The following is a 17365-nucleotide window of genomic DNA, read 5'->3' as shown; positions in this document are numbered from 1 at the left end:
GCTTGCCTTCATAAACAAATCTTAAATTGTCTTCTTTTAAAAATCAAATGACAAACATTTGTGTTGTATTTTAAGTGAGCGCCTCTTTAATTATGACTTGCGCTTGATGAGCCTGTCTCCTTCTGTTAGTATTTAATTTATCTAGTATATAACGTTCAGCACATAACAAACTTTAATTCTTCTAATGTATGACATTATCGAATTGTGGATAAGATGGTATCAACGTCCTTCTTCTTTCTTTCCCGTTAGCTTCTAGCAGCTAGTGGTCTAGATGTTGAAATGATGACGTTACCCGGTAGAGATCATTTTGAGGAGATCATGGAGTTACCTGATGAAAACTGCCCATTTCAAAAGGTATGTCATCGACCCTTTATGCGCCCCATTATAGTACCTCGCTGAGCAGCGAATGCTTATCTGACGGATGTTGGCGAAAATCAGGGTTCGCCTTTGCAACATTTAGAGAATTTAGCGATGTTTAGCGACAATTATGATTAGCAACATTTGAGCGAATGTTTAGGGCCTATCTCACTGAGCGGCGAATGCTTGCGAACGTAGCGAATTTGGGGTTTCGCCAGAGTTTGTAAAATGTTGTAAAAGGTTGCAAGAAAGATCGCAAACAGTTTTCTTTGTTGTAAACAGTTTTTCTTGTCGCAAAGAAATTTTGAACATGTTCAAAATTTCTTTGCGAATTTATTTTTCCGCAAACAGTTGCAGGCGTTTGCAAAACAGTCGTTAGCGTTTGCAAAACAGTCGTAAGCCTTTGCAAACGGTTGTTAAACGGTTTTGCTCTTTGTTTTCGTCAGTTCTCTGTGTTTCGCCAAAGCTAGCGACCACGTTACCATTATGGTTCCTTTAAAATCGACCCATTGAGTACCAGTAGTTAGCAAAAGGTCTCAAACGTTCACAAATAGTGGCAAAGGATTGGCAAATAGTTGCTAATCTTCGCAAAAGTTGTCGCTAACATTTGTTTACAGTCGCTAATAGTCGCCAACTGCCTTTCGCAAACACTTTCGGAGACATTCGCTCAAATGTTGCTAATTGTCGCTAAACGTCACTTAATGTCGCTGATTTTCGCCAACATTCGTCAGAAAAGTTGGCGAATCCAAATTCGCAACGTTCGCAAGCATTCGCTGCTCAGTGAGAAAGGCAGTTGGCGACTATTAGCGACTGTGAGCAAAATTGTTAGCAACAGCTTTTGCGAAGATTAGCAACAATGTGCCAATCCTTTGCCACTATTTGTGAATGTTTGGGACCTTTTGCTAACTCCTGGTACTCATGGTCACGTGGTCGGTAGCATTGGCGAATCAAAAAGAACTTCAGCGACACCGTCTTAAAACCGTTTTCAAAGGCTAACGATTGTTTGGCAACGCTTGCAACTTTTGCGGAAAAAGAAATTCGCAAAGAAATTTCGAACATGTTCAAAACTTATTTGCGACAAGAAAAACTGTTTGCGACAATGAAAACTGTTTGCGAACTTTCTTGAAACCTTTTACGAACCGTTTACGAACCCTGGCGAAACGCCAAATTCGCTACGTTCGCAAGCATTCGCCGCTCAGTGAGATACCCCCTTTTAGATTTCAAAAGAAAATTTTCCTGCATTACCTGTAATATGCTAGTGATGTAATTTTGCTTGAGTGGCTGTACACAGGCGCGTACGCAGGATTTTTTCAAGGGGGGGGGGGGGGGGTTTTAACATTTATAAATCGGTCCGAAAATTTCGCAACGACTCAGCCAGCCGCTGAATAAGCGGGGGGGGGGGGGGGGGGGGGGGGGGGGGGGGGGTAAGAGGACACATTTTTTTTTTTTTTGGTCCCAAAAAAATCGCAACGACTCAGCCGCAACGACTCAGGCGCGTACGCAGGATTTTTTCAAAGGGGGGGGGGGGTTTTAACATTTATAAATCGGTCCGAAAATTTCGCAACGACTCAGCCAGCCGCTGAATAAGCGGGGGGGGGGGGGGGGGGGGGGGGGGGGGGGTAAGAGGACACTTTTTTTTTTTTTTTTGGTCTCGAAATTTGGAAATTTGACATTTTGCTCCGTTGGGGGGGGGTAAGGTCACCTTTTTTAGGTCGGCCATGGGAATAATTTTTTTTTGTTTTGTTTTGTTTAATAATTAAAAAAAAAAAAAAAAAAAAAAAAAAAAAAAAAACCAAAAAGGGGGGGGGGGGGGGTTTTAGGTTTTTTTTAGGGGGGTTTACACACAAAAAATTTCCAAAGGGGGGGGTTTAACCCCCCAAACCCCCCCCCCCCTGCGTACGCGCCTGGCTGTACACATAAATCCATGGATGCAAATCATTGAGGACACTTTACTTTTATACTTGGACACAATAGATAATGAATGAATGCCACAATGAACTTTTACTATATATTATGCATTATCAATTGAGTTTTTCATTCTTGAAGGAAATAAATGGAAGAAAAAAAAGACAAATGTTGTGCGGGATCCGTCGCGTGGAATCCCTCATTTGTAGTTTTGTGAAGAAATAGTCTCTGCCTCCCTGGGAGTATTTCACAAAGATCATCAGTCGAACTTATCTCTAACTTAGATTTATGGATTATGGAAAGCCGTTAGCAATTTACTATGAAAACATTGTGTAAAAGTTATTTTAAAAGGCATAAAATGTTGACTCAAATCATTCATATTAGTTTTATTTTACTGACTGTCTCTGTAATTTTACTACTCGCAGGTCTTCCTTCGAGCGATGGGTTTGACATCTTGATGGCCATCCTTCAAGACAATAGTAAAGTGAACATCTGTGGTAATATTTGGCTGAGTTCTGCATGGTTAAGGACCAAACTTTGATGCCACAATAATGCACAGGCCTCTGTATAATTTTGTATAATCCACCTGTATATACTGGCCATGTATTTGTCTCTCTTCAAAGTAAAGTGAACTTATGTGGTAATATATTGGTAAAAATAGTTAAAGAGGTTGAGTTCTGGCTACGGACCAAACTTTGATGCCACAAGAATGCACAGGCCCATATAAAGTTAATCATGTCTTTGTGACTGCCTCTCTATAATATAATCCACCTGTTTATAGTGGCCATGTATTTTGTCTCTTCATACAAAGTAACGTAAACCTCTGAGGTAATATATTGGTAACATATTCATTATAGGGTGCGTTTGTACAACATGACACAGCTGTGGCGCGCGCTCCCTCTCCGAACCGGAAATTTGCCTGGGACCGAAATAATGTATACGCGCTCCAAAACAGCTTTGCGTTTATCATCTCTCAGAAACGTGAGTCTGGCTCATAGTGGGTATCAAAACGCACTTTTGTTAGCGTTTTTCTAATATACACATATATTCCTGGCAGGAATTAATTCTTTGAAATGCTAGAGCGCCGTAATGGCAGCACGGCTAAAGTCGGGGTAATAATCTCCAAGTTTGGAAGCGCTTAGTGATTGTAATAAGCGCTATATAAAACTGAGTATTAGTATTATGCCTATATCTAATTAAAGACGTTTGAAAACGTTTGTGCGTTTATCAACATGCACAATTTGCCTGAATCAAGTTTGAAAACGCTGATTATAGGCTTGACAAGATTTGATAAACGCACCCAAAGATACAGAGAAGGCTAAGGTGCAGATGTAAGAATATTAACAATATTCAATATTGATTTGTTGGAGTGCATGGGTTTGCATGTTAGATTGTTTATTGAATGGCTGAAAGTAGTTGCATTTTCTTTGTAAAGATTTCAAAGGAAAACCCCATGCATTGTTATGTGTTGTTTAAAGACGAGCATAATGTGGTACACCATGTGATTCATTATCTATTTGAGATATGAGGACTATTATCACTTGCTAAGAAGTTATTCAGTGTTCTTCTTGTGATTCATTTTTGTTGTTCAATAATCCTGTGGCATGAGACTGTTGCAAATCTTGATCGTTTTTGCATAATCCATGAAAGTGTTTTGTTTTACATTAGATTAGTCGCAACTTATTAACACTTCCTTTAGGGCGCACACCTCTCCATTGTTTAAATCATTAAAATTACTTAAACTTCCAGATATTCTTTCTCAAGGTACTTCATTATTTATGTACAAACTCAAACATGCTATGTTACCAAGAACCTTTTATGACAGTTTTCGGCGGATGTCTACTCATTTAATACAAACAAAAGGAGGTATTTTCATCATATTTTTAGTCTTAATTGGAATGTTCTGGAACTTTTTACTAATCTGGTGAGAATCTGTAGAATTAACAAAATGTTGACATTGCTGAAGCCGACAGTAAAGTCCGCTACACTGCATTAGAGAATACAAAAAAAAAAGCGTATACAAAACAAATGTCACCGAAAAAGAGAGTGTCACTCACTGATCCCTGCAGTATGTACGACGCAGCTCCAGAGGCCGAAATGTGTTTGCATTACAATAAGGGGTTTTTAAAGGAGCACAGCAATAATTATCAGGGTTTTTGCCCATGGTGGCATTGGGCTTTTGTCGGCTTTTGTTTAATGGTACTCAGTCGGATTAACAAAGAACAATCATTTCCGCCACTCACTCTTTCAATTTTTATTATTATATTAATGTTATAGCTTACTTATATTGATAGAGGAATTATAAAAGATGCAGCCCGTATAGAATATTATTTTTATCCACGAGTGTGGAGGAGGGGTAGTGCGTCCCTCCATGGTTTACGATGGTTTAGCAACAACAAAATTGTGAGACTGATGATTCTAACCCCCCCCCCCCCCCCAATTAGAGCGGGCCGTGAATTGCCTTAGTTTTATCGAGGTTTTATTTACATCTGCCATATGCCTCTATTGTCATGATTTAGTCTTTGGCATAGTAATTGACTAATTGTTTTGTCTCTGATGATATCAACATTATTTAACTTTTTCTCGAGTGTATGTGCGATATATTGTTTTAATATAATTCGCCTTTGTTTTGTTGCGGTTTTGTTTTTATTTAGCATACCTATATTCTTCTGATAACCCTATATGTATTATAATAGGATTTCATTTTACTTGAACTTGAATGTAAATTTGTAATGAAGCTATTGCTAGATCTTTTCAAGTTTTCAAGTTTCAAGTTTATTTATTCCACTTTATCAAAGATAACATAATTGAACATAATGAACAATGGTCATTATTATAACTAAACATACAATGTAGAAAACATAATGTACATGGTAATAGTTATAACAGAGAAAACAATCATATAAATCAATCAATAAAGTGGGGGATCTACTAAAAAGCAATGCTTGTATTATGTAGGTCCCGGTTCATATGTTTATATATAAATTAGGGTATCTGAATTAACATAAATATTTACAAAAGCATATATGATTACACGAGGGTTATCTTTAAGTGACACATTTTACTAAACATATCGTAAACAATTGAAAAAAGGAAGAGTTCTGTGCTTTAATCCTCAGCATAAACAAATATATATATATATATACATTAGATAAAATGATCAGTGCTTATTTTAGCACTACTGTGTGGAGAGAAAGAATAATTGCAAGGAAAACATTTCAGAAAAGAGAACAGGTACATAAGGAAAGATGATTAACGAGAATGGAAAGTAAGACAAACAAAAAAAAAACGGAAGAAGACGACAACAACAAAAAGCAATATGAAAAAATAAAAATACGGGACGACAAGTGAGAACGTTGTGAACAAGCGGGAAAGAAGAGGAAAAGGGAGAGAGCTATATAGAGGGAGGGGCAGAGATATCAGGGAAGAATTGGCATAGGGTTAAAGCCGTCTTTGACCGGTGGTAGAGAGTGAAATGAATGAAAAGCAGATGTTAGGGGTAACATGTTTAGGTATCATGTTTGTCGTAGGTATTCAACAAGAAATGCTTGAGTTTACGTTTAAACGTGTTAAGTGTGGGGGTTGATTTGAGAGCCGGGTTGAGTGAGTTCCAAAGTATGGGTCCAGTATAAATGAATGATTTTTGTAAAGTAACTGTTTTGTGCGAGGGGGGTGAAAATGATTCGACTTCCTAGTTGGGTAGTTATGAATTTCCTGGTTTTTAATAAACATTTCCGTTTAATCTTTTTGGTAGATTGTTTATCTCAACTTGATACATAAAATTACCAAGATTGTAGGAGTATAAATCATTAATTTTCAGGGATTTGCTTTAGTGGAATAACAGGTTGGGTGTGAGCACGTCGATATCTTTTGTTAAAAATCATTTGCCCTTATTATAAGCCCCATCCCGGAATTTCGAGAAAGAATAAAATAAATAAAGATTTGAAAACAAACAATATAGACATTATAATAAGCAAAGGCTGCAACACCCTATTATAGGGCTCTCATGCAAGTCGTCTAACATGCCAAGGTTCACAATTCAAACTTGAAAATATTCTGGTATATTTACACTCAGGTATATTACATAGGTAGATATAGTACAAGAAGTATACACGCCCAATTGGACATATTATAGGGTCAGCAGGGGAGGGGGGGGGGGGGCTCTCCCTGGTAATATTCAAAAGGGTCACCCCCCCCCCGAATTAAGAAAACAAAATTCTTTATCTAAATGATGATTACCTATGAGAAATATTGTGGATATTACGATAAGACTAAGATTTGCCTGTTGAATCGAAAGTGCTCTAAAAATTACCAAAGTTCCAAACCGCTAAATTTGTTAGGTCAGTGAACAAAATAATGAACATGAATTACCGAGGAAGTCACTCGAATTCAAAGTTTTCATACTGCAAAGTAAAAATCTTGTAGTTCGGTAGGGGCGTCAATAAACCAAGTTACCCCCCACCCCCCCCCCCCCCCATTCCTTTCTCGCGCGACTCTCCGGCCGTGAAAAAAATTGTCGCCCTAGAGCTGGACCCTGTCCCGGCCGCGCCCTTTTACACAAGCACCGACACCCCCCGGCCCCCCCCCCCCCCTCCCTCCCCCAACATATGTCTATGGCATAGTTTCACGAGACCATTGTAAGTACAAGTTCACCGACATCCAATGAACAATAAACGCGTTTCAATGGAATGTCGATGTACTGTGACGCTTGCTTGAAACGCTGCCCTGTAGTCGGGGATTCCCCCAACCATGTTCCCCAAAGCGTGCGTGCAACATGTGCCTATATAAGCTCCTGAAAAAAATTATCCTTTCGTGTAGACGCACAGTACGCAATCAATATGACACTCGAGGATCTAGATAGCTGGCTGGCTGTACAGAGATCGATACGGTACTTCTCTTCCACATACGCTATACGTCTCTACATAGCTCTACGTCCGAAGTTCCCGCGAATGACATTCGACACGTTCTGCGATAGTTGTTTGATGATTTAAATAGAAGTACGTCGAAGCCTGTGCTAACAACAACATGGGGATTCCAAAGCCACATTCAGAAGGAGATCTAGATGCTGAAGTGTCTGAAGGCAAAGTCAAAGATCATGACACTGCAAGTGCAAGGTCTTCTGAAAACAGCGAGGTACGTACATTTCTTTAGAAACGCCGCGCGGTAGTTGACCTACAGCTACATAGTACATGTAGAGTCCATTATTTCAAATGTAATTAGATTGAGATGCTTGCACATTGACAGTGGTCAGTACCTTTAATAATATAGAGAATACACCGGACGATGGCTTTGTGGCTGTAGTAGTAGACTCTAGAGGAGGAGGAAGAAGAAGAAGGAGAAGGAGAATTTAGGTGAAGGAGAAGGAGGGGGAGAGGAAGAGGAAAAGGAAGAAGAAGAAGCTCAGTCGGTAGAGCAGTAGTCTCGTAATCTGGTGACCCGGGTTCGAAACCAAGTCGATGCATTATTGCCCTTTGGTAAGGCATTAATCCTCATTACCAGGTCCTTCAGAGAGGACCTAAAGCCTTCGGCCGTCGGCCGTCTGGTTGCTTAAACAAGCATTTCTTAGCAGTCAGGTAAAATAACATCCACCACCACACTAAGTTCTATTGCTATAGTATATGATCATCCATTGCCTGGTGTTAAAATGAACTGTGCGATGTATTTTTCTCAGAATTAAGCACAATTTTAGTACCGTACATCCCTCATTTAAAGGCAGTATCATGGACTCCAGTCCATGGTGCATTCTTAGCAAAGAATATCAAATCTTAGCAATCAATATCAAACATTTTTCTTCTGTTTTCTCATTTGTTTATCAGGATTTAGGTGTGGCCTTTTCTTGCAGCAAGTGGTGTAAGCATCAGCTGAGCCCAGATGAGATCATTGAAGATTTCCTCAAACGTTGTGATGAAGGTAATCAAATCAGTCTTCTTCTTCTTCTTCAAGATAATCTGCCTCCTTCAATACTGAAGATTCTTGCAGATGCCGTATATACTTGGCCTGATTGGGGTGTGCAGGTGGACCATTACACCAGGGTTTCCCCCTACTCTTATACGAATAGTGCAATGGGTTCTTAACGCGCAAAGGTGGTGACTCTCCTGTACACAGGGCCTCCATTTAACGTCCTATCCGAGGGACAGAGTGTTTTCCACTTAACATAGCCTGCGTCTATGAACAAGGGAAGGGGCACGTTAACACACAACGCAGGCTTCAGTCATCCACTTGGATGGGGGTCGAACCTGGGATATTTGGTTCGACAGGCAGACGCTTTACTGACTGAGCCAACTTGCCTCCTCTACTAGTGTTCAAATAGTGATTGCTTTGAGGGGCATGGTTTAAAGCCTATCTGCACTAGTTTAACCAGGAGGGATTAGACCTCCCTGCCTGGTCACCGAGAAGGTGGTTATCTCATCAAATCAGCTCTCAATTAACATAACAAAAAGGGGACCATGGGGGACCAACGGGTACCGCTTAGGCATTGTTTACTATAGAAGGTGCAAAGAGCTACAAGTAGTGTAGTCCTGCTTTAATTAAACTATTCCCCAAAGATGGTCTTGAATTTACATTATCCCTGATACAAAGTTGAGGAGCACAGTACAATAACAGTTTCACGATCATCGAGGAGCTATAATTTTAACTGAGGCTCTACCCTGTGCACATAAAGTTTAAACCCACAATATTATAGTTATTATTATTATTATTCTTTTTAAATATTATTATTCTATTATTATTGTTATTTCTATTCTTACTGATAACACTGTTATAAATTGCTGTTGGGTGTTTTTGTGGTTATTAGAATCTGTGTCATACTCATAATAATATGTATTGTGTTTTGATTAGTAATTTGTTTTCTTAATGTTCATTTAATTACAGAATCAGCAAATTTTGTAGCTGAGGGTGCTTTCCAATCACAGCTAAACTTAGAATATGGAGCAGAGGAAAGGGAGAAAGTAGACATATTTTCACCAAAATCAGCTGATAAAGGTATTACATAGTTTTTAAAGGCATCGTTTAACAATGTTAAATCTAAGATGCATGGCCCTACACCTGTTACCAGTGTCTTTGATATGGTGATATATTGAAGACCTAAAAAATTATCTTCAAAATATGATCATGAAGTGCGTAAAAAAAGGAAAAATCTTTGAGCGACCGATTTACCATACCGTATTTGTCGGCGTAAAGGCTGCAGTATTTTTGGAAGAGAAAATATCAAAAAGTTGGGGTGCGGCCTTGGCGGCGAAAGAGTAAAAAAAAAAAGATCGCAAGTCAAAAACACGAATTTGTACATACGGGACAATGATGAAAGGTGATGGACATTTCTAGAATAACACATCTCTTACCGACAATTATGTGTTATATTTTTTAAATGAAGGGCTACGTTTTGTCAATCTCGTAAATAAAACTTATAACTTAACAACCAAACTCTACTGGCAGATCTAGACCTAAGTTTTTGCCATAGCTAAAGCAACCTCAATCCTCAGATCATGCGAACAAAGCTATGGTGCAATGCAATACATAAGAGAAAGTTGCATGGGAAAGCATCATAGTCGGGATAGCCTAGGCGGTGGTTTCGGGTCCCAATCTACATTTGTACGCAAGAGTTTGAATCCCACCTTCGACAATTTAAAAAAAAATAAATAAATAAAAATAAAAATTTAATGCCCAAATCGGGGGTGCGGCCTTATCACCGGCAAAAACGGTATTCATTTTCCCCAATAGACTCTAGTGTTTTAAAAAACGTTAAGAAAACGTTTTTTGAAATTTCGATTTCCAATCATAAAGTTCTTGATAATCAGATAGGTGATCGGCTTGTAAAAGTCGTGGGGTTCCTGACTGACCTAAAGGTTTATAATTGTCATTGCATCATGTGCTAAATCCAGGATTTTGTTTTAGAATCTGAGACAAAGATACCCAATCCCTTTAAGTAGCGCATCATAATTATTGTATTTTGTTATAGATAACAAGCTTTATGAAATGGGGCCCAGTAAATGGCATTGGCTATCAAGATTTTTATGTCACATTAATCAATGTAATGACCTTCTTTTTTAATTGATGTTATCAGATGCACCTGTGTTTATGTTTCTACATGGAGGCTACTGGCAAGCAGAGCAATTAAGGTGAATTTCTTGTCCACAAGTATACCATTCACAATAATTTTTTTTGCTCTGTATGTGTGTTAGGGGTTCCATGTTGTTATTCAAAATTTGGGCTTTTAATATCATTTCTATAAAGAGATATTGTGAGTTCAAATATAATCTCAATAAACACAAAAAATGACTGGTGATTAGTCTAATCGACACCTGGACATGTCGGTTGCTCTAGTGGCACCTTCACTTGGTCAGCTCTCTGTCTACGCCTACAAACTGACTCAGGCGACCCCGGTTAGAAACTGAGTCATGTCTTTCAGTTGGTGATGTTAAAGGTCGGTCCCCAGACGTAAATAATCATTGATACACGTCTGTATAAACACAATTACTTGCACACACGTACGCACATGCTTGCAGTAGAAATAGGTTGAAGACGGAAACGAAGTTAGACTCGGTTGAGTTTCGTACGTCATATTTAAAGTTATCCTTTATTTACTTTAATTTACTCCGTATTTTTAAACTGTATTAACCAATATAATGCCAGGTTAAATATTTGTAGGTTGACTTTACTCATTCAGTCGTTGCAACTTTTTCTTCTTAACAAGTTTTATCATACATAACCCTTCTCTCAATGTGACCTTTGACATTTTGTCTGTTTGTTTTTTGCTGCCAGTAAGGATAATAACTCTCTACTTGGAGCTCCGCTCGTCAAGAATGGTGCCGTATTGGTCACCGTTGGATACTCTTTAGCGCCTGAGTGTAAGTGTTGCCATTTTGGAGATTTCATTCAAACTTTCACCAGTATGCTTTTTTGATTTTTCTGCTTTCTTCTAGAGTACTAGTACAGGTAGTTAGCTATCATTGTTCAATACCATTTACATTTACATTTTCAATCAACATTCTTTTTTTCCACAAGTCATTAAAAGCTTACCGGTACTTCATAATAAATAATTAGTTATTATTAAATTCTAGTTCATTTCATTCATTTTAAATGGTCTTCTCCTAGACAAATACCTAGAACTGTGAGCACATAATATGCTAAAGCAGTGGATTTAAATTTGTTGTGGAAAGATTACCATATTTCTTTTTTGATTTTGCAGGTACTCTACATGAAATGGTCGAACAGGTTAAAAAGGCTGTGGTTTTTGTGGCCAAAAGATTTCCAGATACTAGGTAAGAGGAAAAAAAAACAACATGAGATAGATAGGCGTAGTTTTCTTCACAGATCAGTATCTTTTAACACACAGATAAGAAACTATGCATAGGACCTTTGTTGTGTGTGACTGCATTTTTTTCATACACTAGCTTGCCATTCACTTTGACCTTTGTGGTGTGCTTCGTCATACAAGTATGTGAACAGGTTTTACTTGTAAATTTCTGTGATTGCGTTATGCTTTTAAATTTATGGTTGTTTTATTATTAGAGTTCACAGAATGGCTCAAACTGAAACCAAAAAAAAAAATGATTAGAAATAATTCTTCTTAACCATTACTCATGGAATGGGGGACTGTGTGCTGGCATACAAACAATACATTGCTCTGAGTTCAATAGATTACTATATAGCTTACAAGGTAATATTGAGGTAATATTATTTAATTGTTTAAATTTATTCCAGCCCAATAATAATAATAATAATAATACTCAGTTTTTATATAGCGCAAATTACAATTAAGTCTCTAAGCGCTGTGGAAATACAAAAAAAATCAAGAAGTGAGTACAGAAGAAATGAAATGATAAGAACATAATAAGTAATGGAAGAGTAGGTTTTGGACTATGGAGAAGTAACATTGTGTGTTTATTCATTATAATCCACCAAAATAGAGCTTGTTCTTAGTGTGATGAAATGTAGACTGTTTGTTTTGTATGAAGTTGTAGCTGTCAAGTACAATATAATGGTGGCTCATTTATTTGTCAACCGAGAGGAGGCGCGATAGCTCAGTTGGTAGATCAGGGGTCTCGTAATCTGGTGACCCGGGTTCAAAACCAAGTCGATGCGCTAGTGCCCTTTTAATCCTCATTACCAGGTCCCTCGGAGAGGACCTAAAGCCGTCGGCCGTCTGGTTGCTTACTAACAAGCATTTGTGCTTTCTTAGCAGTCAGGTAAAATAACCACAACCACAATGCTATGTCTTGCCATATGTGTGTACTTTCTTATGAATGACAATGGAACTCCTGAATTGGGATACAGAATTTACTTTCAATTCAAAATGAAATGTCTGTTTAATTCAAATTGAATTGTTTATATCTTTCTGTTCACAGAGGGATTTTCATATCCGGTCACTCAGCTGGTGGTCATCTGGCGGCCATGATGCTGTCCGTAGACTGGTCAAGCCTTCTAGAGGGCAGCAAGAATGTTGTCAAAGGTGATGGTCAAATATAATCTTCCAAAATTGGATCCAGTAACAGTTGCTCCAGGCATAGCTTTGCCAAAAGTATATGGTTAGATTTCTGGTTGCAATTTGGGTTTTAATTAACACGTTAGTTGCTTTCTTTGCCTCTCTGCCGGCATGGTCCCTTGTTTGCTACATGTGCAATTTTGCACAAAACAATTCATATAGGCACCAGTTGACGGAAGGATTGCTTTGTGTAACACAATGGCTTTGCAAAAGTATTATTATTCGGTCTTGATTAGCTCCATGAAATCCACTTTAACACCAGTATAGATTAATCTTGCACTGGATACACTTAAATAATCTTGATGCCATAGGTCAAAGATCATAGTCGTTAGTTGACCTGTAATTATGTCTTGTTTTGTCTTGTTGTTTATTTTTTGACTGTAGGTATCCTTCCTATTTCCGGTATATATGATGTTCGACCTATTACAAAAACTTACATTAACGAACCATTGTTACTTACAGAGTAAGTATTATCAGCCTTTTATGTTCTTGTGATTTTGTGAAAATGTAAATGTAAGCCACCCCATGCGTTTGAGTTTTAAAGTGTTGTTTTGTTTGTGTTTGCTTTTTGCAGTTATATTTTATTTTACACTGTAAAAATAATTGTGGTTCAAATCTAAATAAGCCTTTATACTTTATTTTTAATCTCCACTTGATGATTCTCCCTCTTTCCGCCTCTTGAAATCATGTTAATCTCTACTACTCATATGGAAAAGCTTGTTACTCATGTATTATTTTGCAGCTCAGTAGTTTTCTCTATCTTTCTTTTATCATAGCCTTTTGGTAGATATCAGATATTTATGATTCAGGGAACAGCTTGTTTGATTGTATTAGAATTCCCGGCATTACCAGATTAAAAGATTTTAATTTCTTTATTATTTTTCCTGTTCATCTACCTTTACATTGTATTTTGGCAAATATTTCTTTTAGTCCAAAAAATTCATTGACATTTTTGTCCATTTGATGAGAATTTGATTTGTATGATTCTTTCAGAATTTCCATGATTCCCAGAACTGATGATTACCTTTAATCGTTCTGCAGGTCTAGTGCATCTTCTGTGAGCCCTCTTCTTCTTGTGGATGCTATCCCAAAATGTAATCTTGAGGTCAAAGTTCACATCCTGGTAGCCGAGTATGATCCACCTGTTCTTCAAATACAAGCACAAGACTACAGCAAGGTGTGTATGGTGTAATTATATTGCAATTTATGAACTTGCCTTACTTTGAATATGAACAGTTGAATTACAAAAGGAGCTAAATCCACTTTGATGAAAATTGAGTTATTGAACATTGTTTACTTCAGTACCCGTCTTTCAACAAAAGAATTTACCTAAATTTTGGGAGCAATTAGGAAAAATGCACTTCTAATATCACTTTTCCGTAGACGCCTGTACATAATCTGGTAAACAAATTCTTTTTTCTCCCAAGTTACAAAAATGGATTTAGCTCCTTTTGGAATTAAACTCCCCATCAAGTGATTGGTTGAACAGTCTTGTTTTTTTTTAAACCTTAATTACTAGTTAGTATCCAGTAGTTGGTAGTGTGTGTTGTCCATAGTTTTACCTTTATTCTTTATTTCTTGCACTGGAGCTCATGTTTCAGAGAATGGCAATGATTTTATTCTAAAATTAGTCCGTGAAAAGTGTTGCATTGTTATTTTATCAATATTATGCAGATGTATAACGGTTTATGCAATGTGCTCCAGTGTGTGTATAGCGGTAACATCAGTGCATTTATACTGTGTATGCATGGGCTGAAGCTAGCATCTTGAATTTGCATTCATGAACTAATTTTAGATTGTCTTATTCTTTAAATCAAATGAGAATTTTTTTGTTGTGTTTAAGTGATGTACAGTTAACGACTAAATTATTCATAACCTTACCAAACTCTGTACTTGTATATACATGTATGTGTGAAAAATTGATTTACCTCGATTGGTGTTTCGTGAGAAAGTGACATATGAAAGCTTACATATCAAAATATTCTTCAAAGGCCCTAATCCAATCAGTCCACCTTTCAGTAAAATTTACAAGGGGTATGAATATTTGAGTTGTCAACTGTACCTCTTTATATCTTCATATCCATCTAAGGTATACTCAAAATGAATATTTTGTATGATAGATGTATTCGCTCATGTTGCTCAATAGGCATTACAAACTTCGCAACTATATACATAAGAGATAAGAGACTGCAAATTTGGATTGATTGGAGGACTTGCGATTGATTTGGATCAATCACAACACTTTATAAGATGGGGCCCTGATATATTTTCTAATATGACATTATTAAACTGTGGATAAGATGGTAACAAAGTGCTTCATCTTTCTTTCCTGGTAGCTACTATCATCTCTTGGACTAGATGTTGAGACGATGACGTTACCTGGTAAAGATCATTTTGAGGAGATGACAGACTTATCTGATGAAAACTGCCCATTTCAAAAGGTATGTCATTGATCCTTTATGCGACACATACAAATTACCCATTAGTTTTCAAAATGAAGGTTTTCTCCAGTTACCTGTAACATGTCACACTCTTGGTTAATGATTTATTTAATTTATCCATTTATTTCATGAAAAAGAAATAAAATACAGTGACATGATTGTGTACTCTAATGGGTCTTCTTAGAATCTCTAACATAAAATGAAACAATTTTTTTTCAAGAGATTTTTCATTCTTCGATGAAATACATGTAAAGTGAGGGAAAAAAGAAAAGTGTTGTTAAGGACACCTTGCATGGTATCGCTAATTTGTATTTTTGTGAAGGATTAGGCCGAGTAATACCACTGTCTCTGTCATTTTACTACCCTCAGGTCTTCCTTAGAGCGATGGGTTTGACATCATGATGGCCATCCTCCAAGTAAAGTGAACTTCCGTGGTAATATTTATATTGATAAAGTAGTCAAGTAGAAGTTCAAATTATGGTTAGGGCATAATTATATATTCCCCTTTGGCCTTAGGAGGATATCATAGTATCCAATTGGTGTAGAGCACCAATATCTAGGTGCTTTATCAGCGGCGCAGATGAGACGGAAAAATTACTGACTATCCTGTCCATGATTCTCCTCGGGGAAGACTTGGATAATGGCTAGTTGTAAGCAATGTGGAATAGGCAAAGTAGCAATATAATACGAAAAGGACTGCTCTGGAAATGACCTTATACAGTATTCCAAATATGACTGCAAGTAGCACTAGTATATTGACCAAAGTTAGATGCTGCAAGGATGTACAGTCCCATATACAGTTAAACATGTCTGTGTGGCTGCCTCTATATGAAGGCCACCTGTTCATAGTGGCCATGTATTTTGTCTCTTTAGAGATGAAGTTGAGTGAACTTCTGTAGTACTATATTAGTAACATACATGCAGAGAGGTAGAGTTGTGGTTGAGGATAAAAGTTTGATGCCACATTAATGTACATTCCCATATACAGTTAAACATGTCTTTGTGGCTGCCTCTATATAAAGACCACCTGTTCATAGTGGCCATGTATTTTGTCTCTTTAGAGATAAAGTACAGTGAACTTCTGTAGTAATATATTTGTAACATAGATACAGAGAGGTAGAGTTGTGGTTGAGGATAAAACTTTGATGCCAGAAAAGTATACATTCCCATATACATTGTACAGTTAAACATGTCTTTGTGGCTGCCTCGATTATGTAATAGCTGCCTGTTTACAGTGGCCATGTATTCTATCTCTCTCAAGAAATAAATGTGTGTTGTAGAACCTGTCTAGAAAGGCCACCTGTCTACAGTGGCCACCTTTTCTGTTTTCCTTGGGTGACCTTAATAGACAGATTTCACTGTACATGATATACCAATGTCTTTGTGCAGGGCTTTTCAAAACTGATTTACAGCATGATGTATATATATTGGTATCATTTTGATGATTCTAAAACCTCAAAACACTCAATTATTTTAATTTACCATGCAATAAAAACCATTCTCAATAACTGCTTTCACATTGTGAAGCATTCATGCTTATGATAGTTGGCCTCGGCATTTATCTAGATTCTTTGATTTACCTCCATAAATATATATATATATATATATATATATACCGGTCTATATATTTATTTATTTTGGGGGGTATTTCAATTGTCACGTTTTAAACCAATGTTATTATATACAATTATTGTTAATTGAATACTTTTAAAATTTGTTTTCAAATGTGAATAATGGCAACTCTATGGATGGAATCCACTTTGCATACATTAGTTGTTGCTATGTCGGGGAAGAGTCTGGCAAGGTATTTTAGGTGTCAACCAAAACTTTGGTTTAAAGAGTATACATAAAACTAATAGTAAGCAGCTCTATTGAAGAATGGAATTGAACTATACTTAATGTAATTCTTTTTTAAGCAGATGTAAAAATATTAACAATTTTGAACAGTATTTGTCAGAGTGGATCTGAATGTGTGATTGTGTATTCATCAAATGGCTGAAAGTCATTTCATTTGTGTGAAATTATTTCAAAGAGAAAATCCAAACTTAATTAATATGTGTTTTTAATAAGAACTTGAAATGTGATACATCAGTATTTTATATTCTTGTAAAGATATGAGAAATTATATTAATATTTGATAAAAACGTTATTCAGAGTTCTTGTTTTTGTCATTCAGTATTGT

At 37.0% G+C, this 17365-nt stretch overlaps 2 protein-coding genes across 2 annotated transcripts in view; both read left to right on the top strand.

Annotated features, from left to right (window-relative positions):
- LOC752252 (kynurenine formamidase-like) overlaps nt 1–2865 on the top strand; it is a 32942-nt gene extending 30077 nt beyond the window's left edge. Inside the window, exons 10-11 of the mRNA XM_030998099.1 lie at nt 250–354; nt 2688–2865. Of these exons, the coding sequence (XP_030853959.1) occupies nt 250–354; nt 2688–2720 (138 nt within the window). The 3' untranslated portion in view covers nt 2721–2865. The remainder of the gene's footprint in view (nt 1–249; nt 355–2687) is intronic.
- A 4014-nt stretch (nt 2866–6879) lies between these two features.
- Nucleotides 6880–17332, top strand: LOC115929317 (kynurenine formamidase-like). Its single transcript, XM_030998050.1, has 11 exons — nt 6880–7395; nt 8079–8172; nt 9133–9243; nt 10322–10376; nt 11020–11105; nt 11447–11519; nt 12606–12709; nt 13127–13205; nt 13784–13919; nt 15079–15183; nt 15553–17332. The coding sequence occupies exons 1-11, from the start codon at nt 7288–7290 to the stop codon at nt 15583–15585; spliced, it is 984 nt and encodes a 327-aa protein (XP_030853910.1). The 5' UTR covers nt 6880–7287; the 3' UTR covers nt 15586–17332.
- The last annotated feature ends 33 nt before the right edge of the window (nt 17333–17365 follow it).

Source organism: Strongylocentrotus purpuratus, unplaced genomic scaffold (genome assembly GCF_000002235.5).
Source record: "Strongylocentrotus purpuratus isolate Spur 01 unplaced genomic scaffold, Spur_5.0 spur5_scaffold_4, whole genome shotgun sequence".
NCBI classification, from domain to species: Eukaryota; Metazoa; Echinodermata; class Echinoidea; order Camarodonta; family Strongylocentrotidae; genus Strongylocentrotus; species Strongylocentrotus purpuratus.
This window is presented reverse-complemented; position numbering and strand designations above follow the sequence as displayed.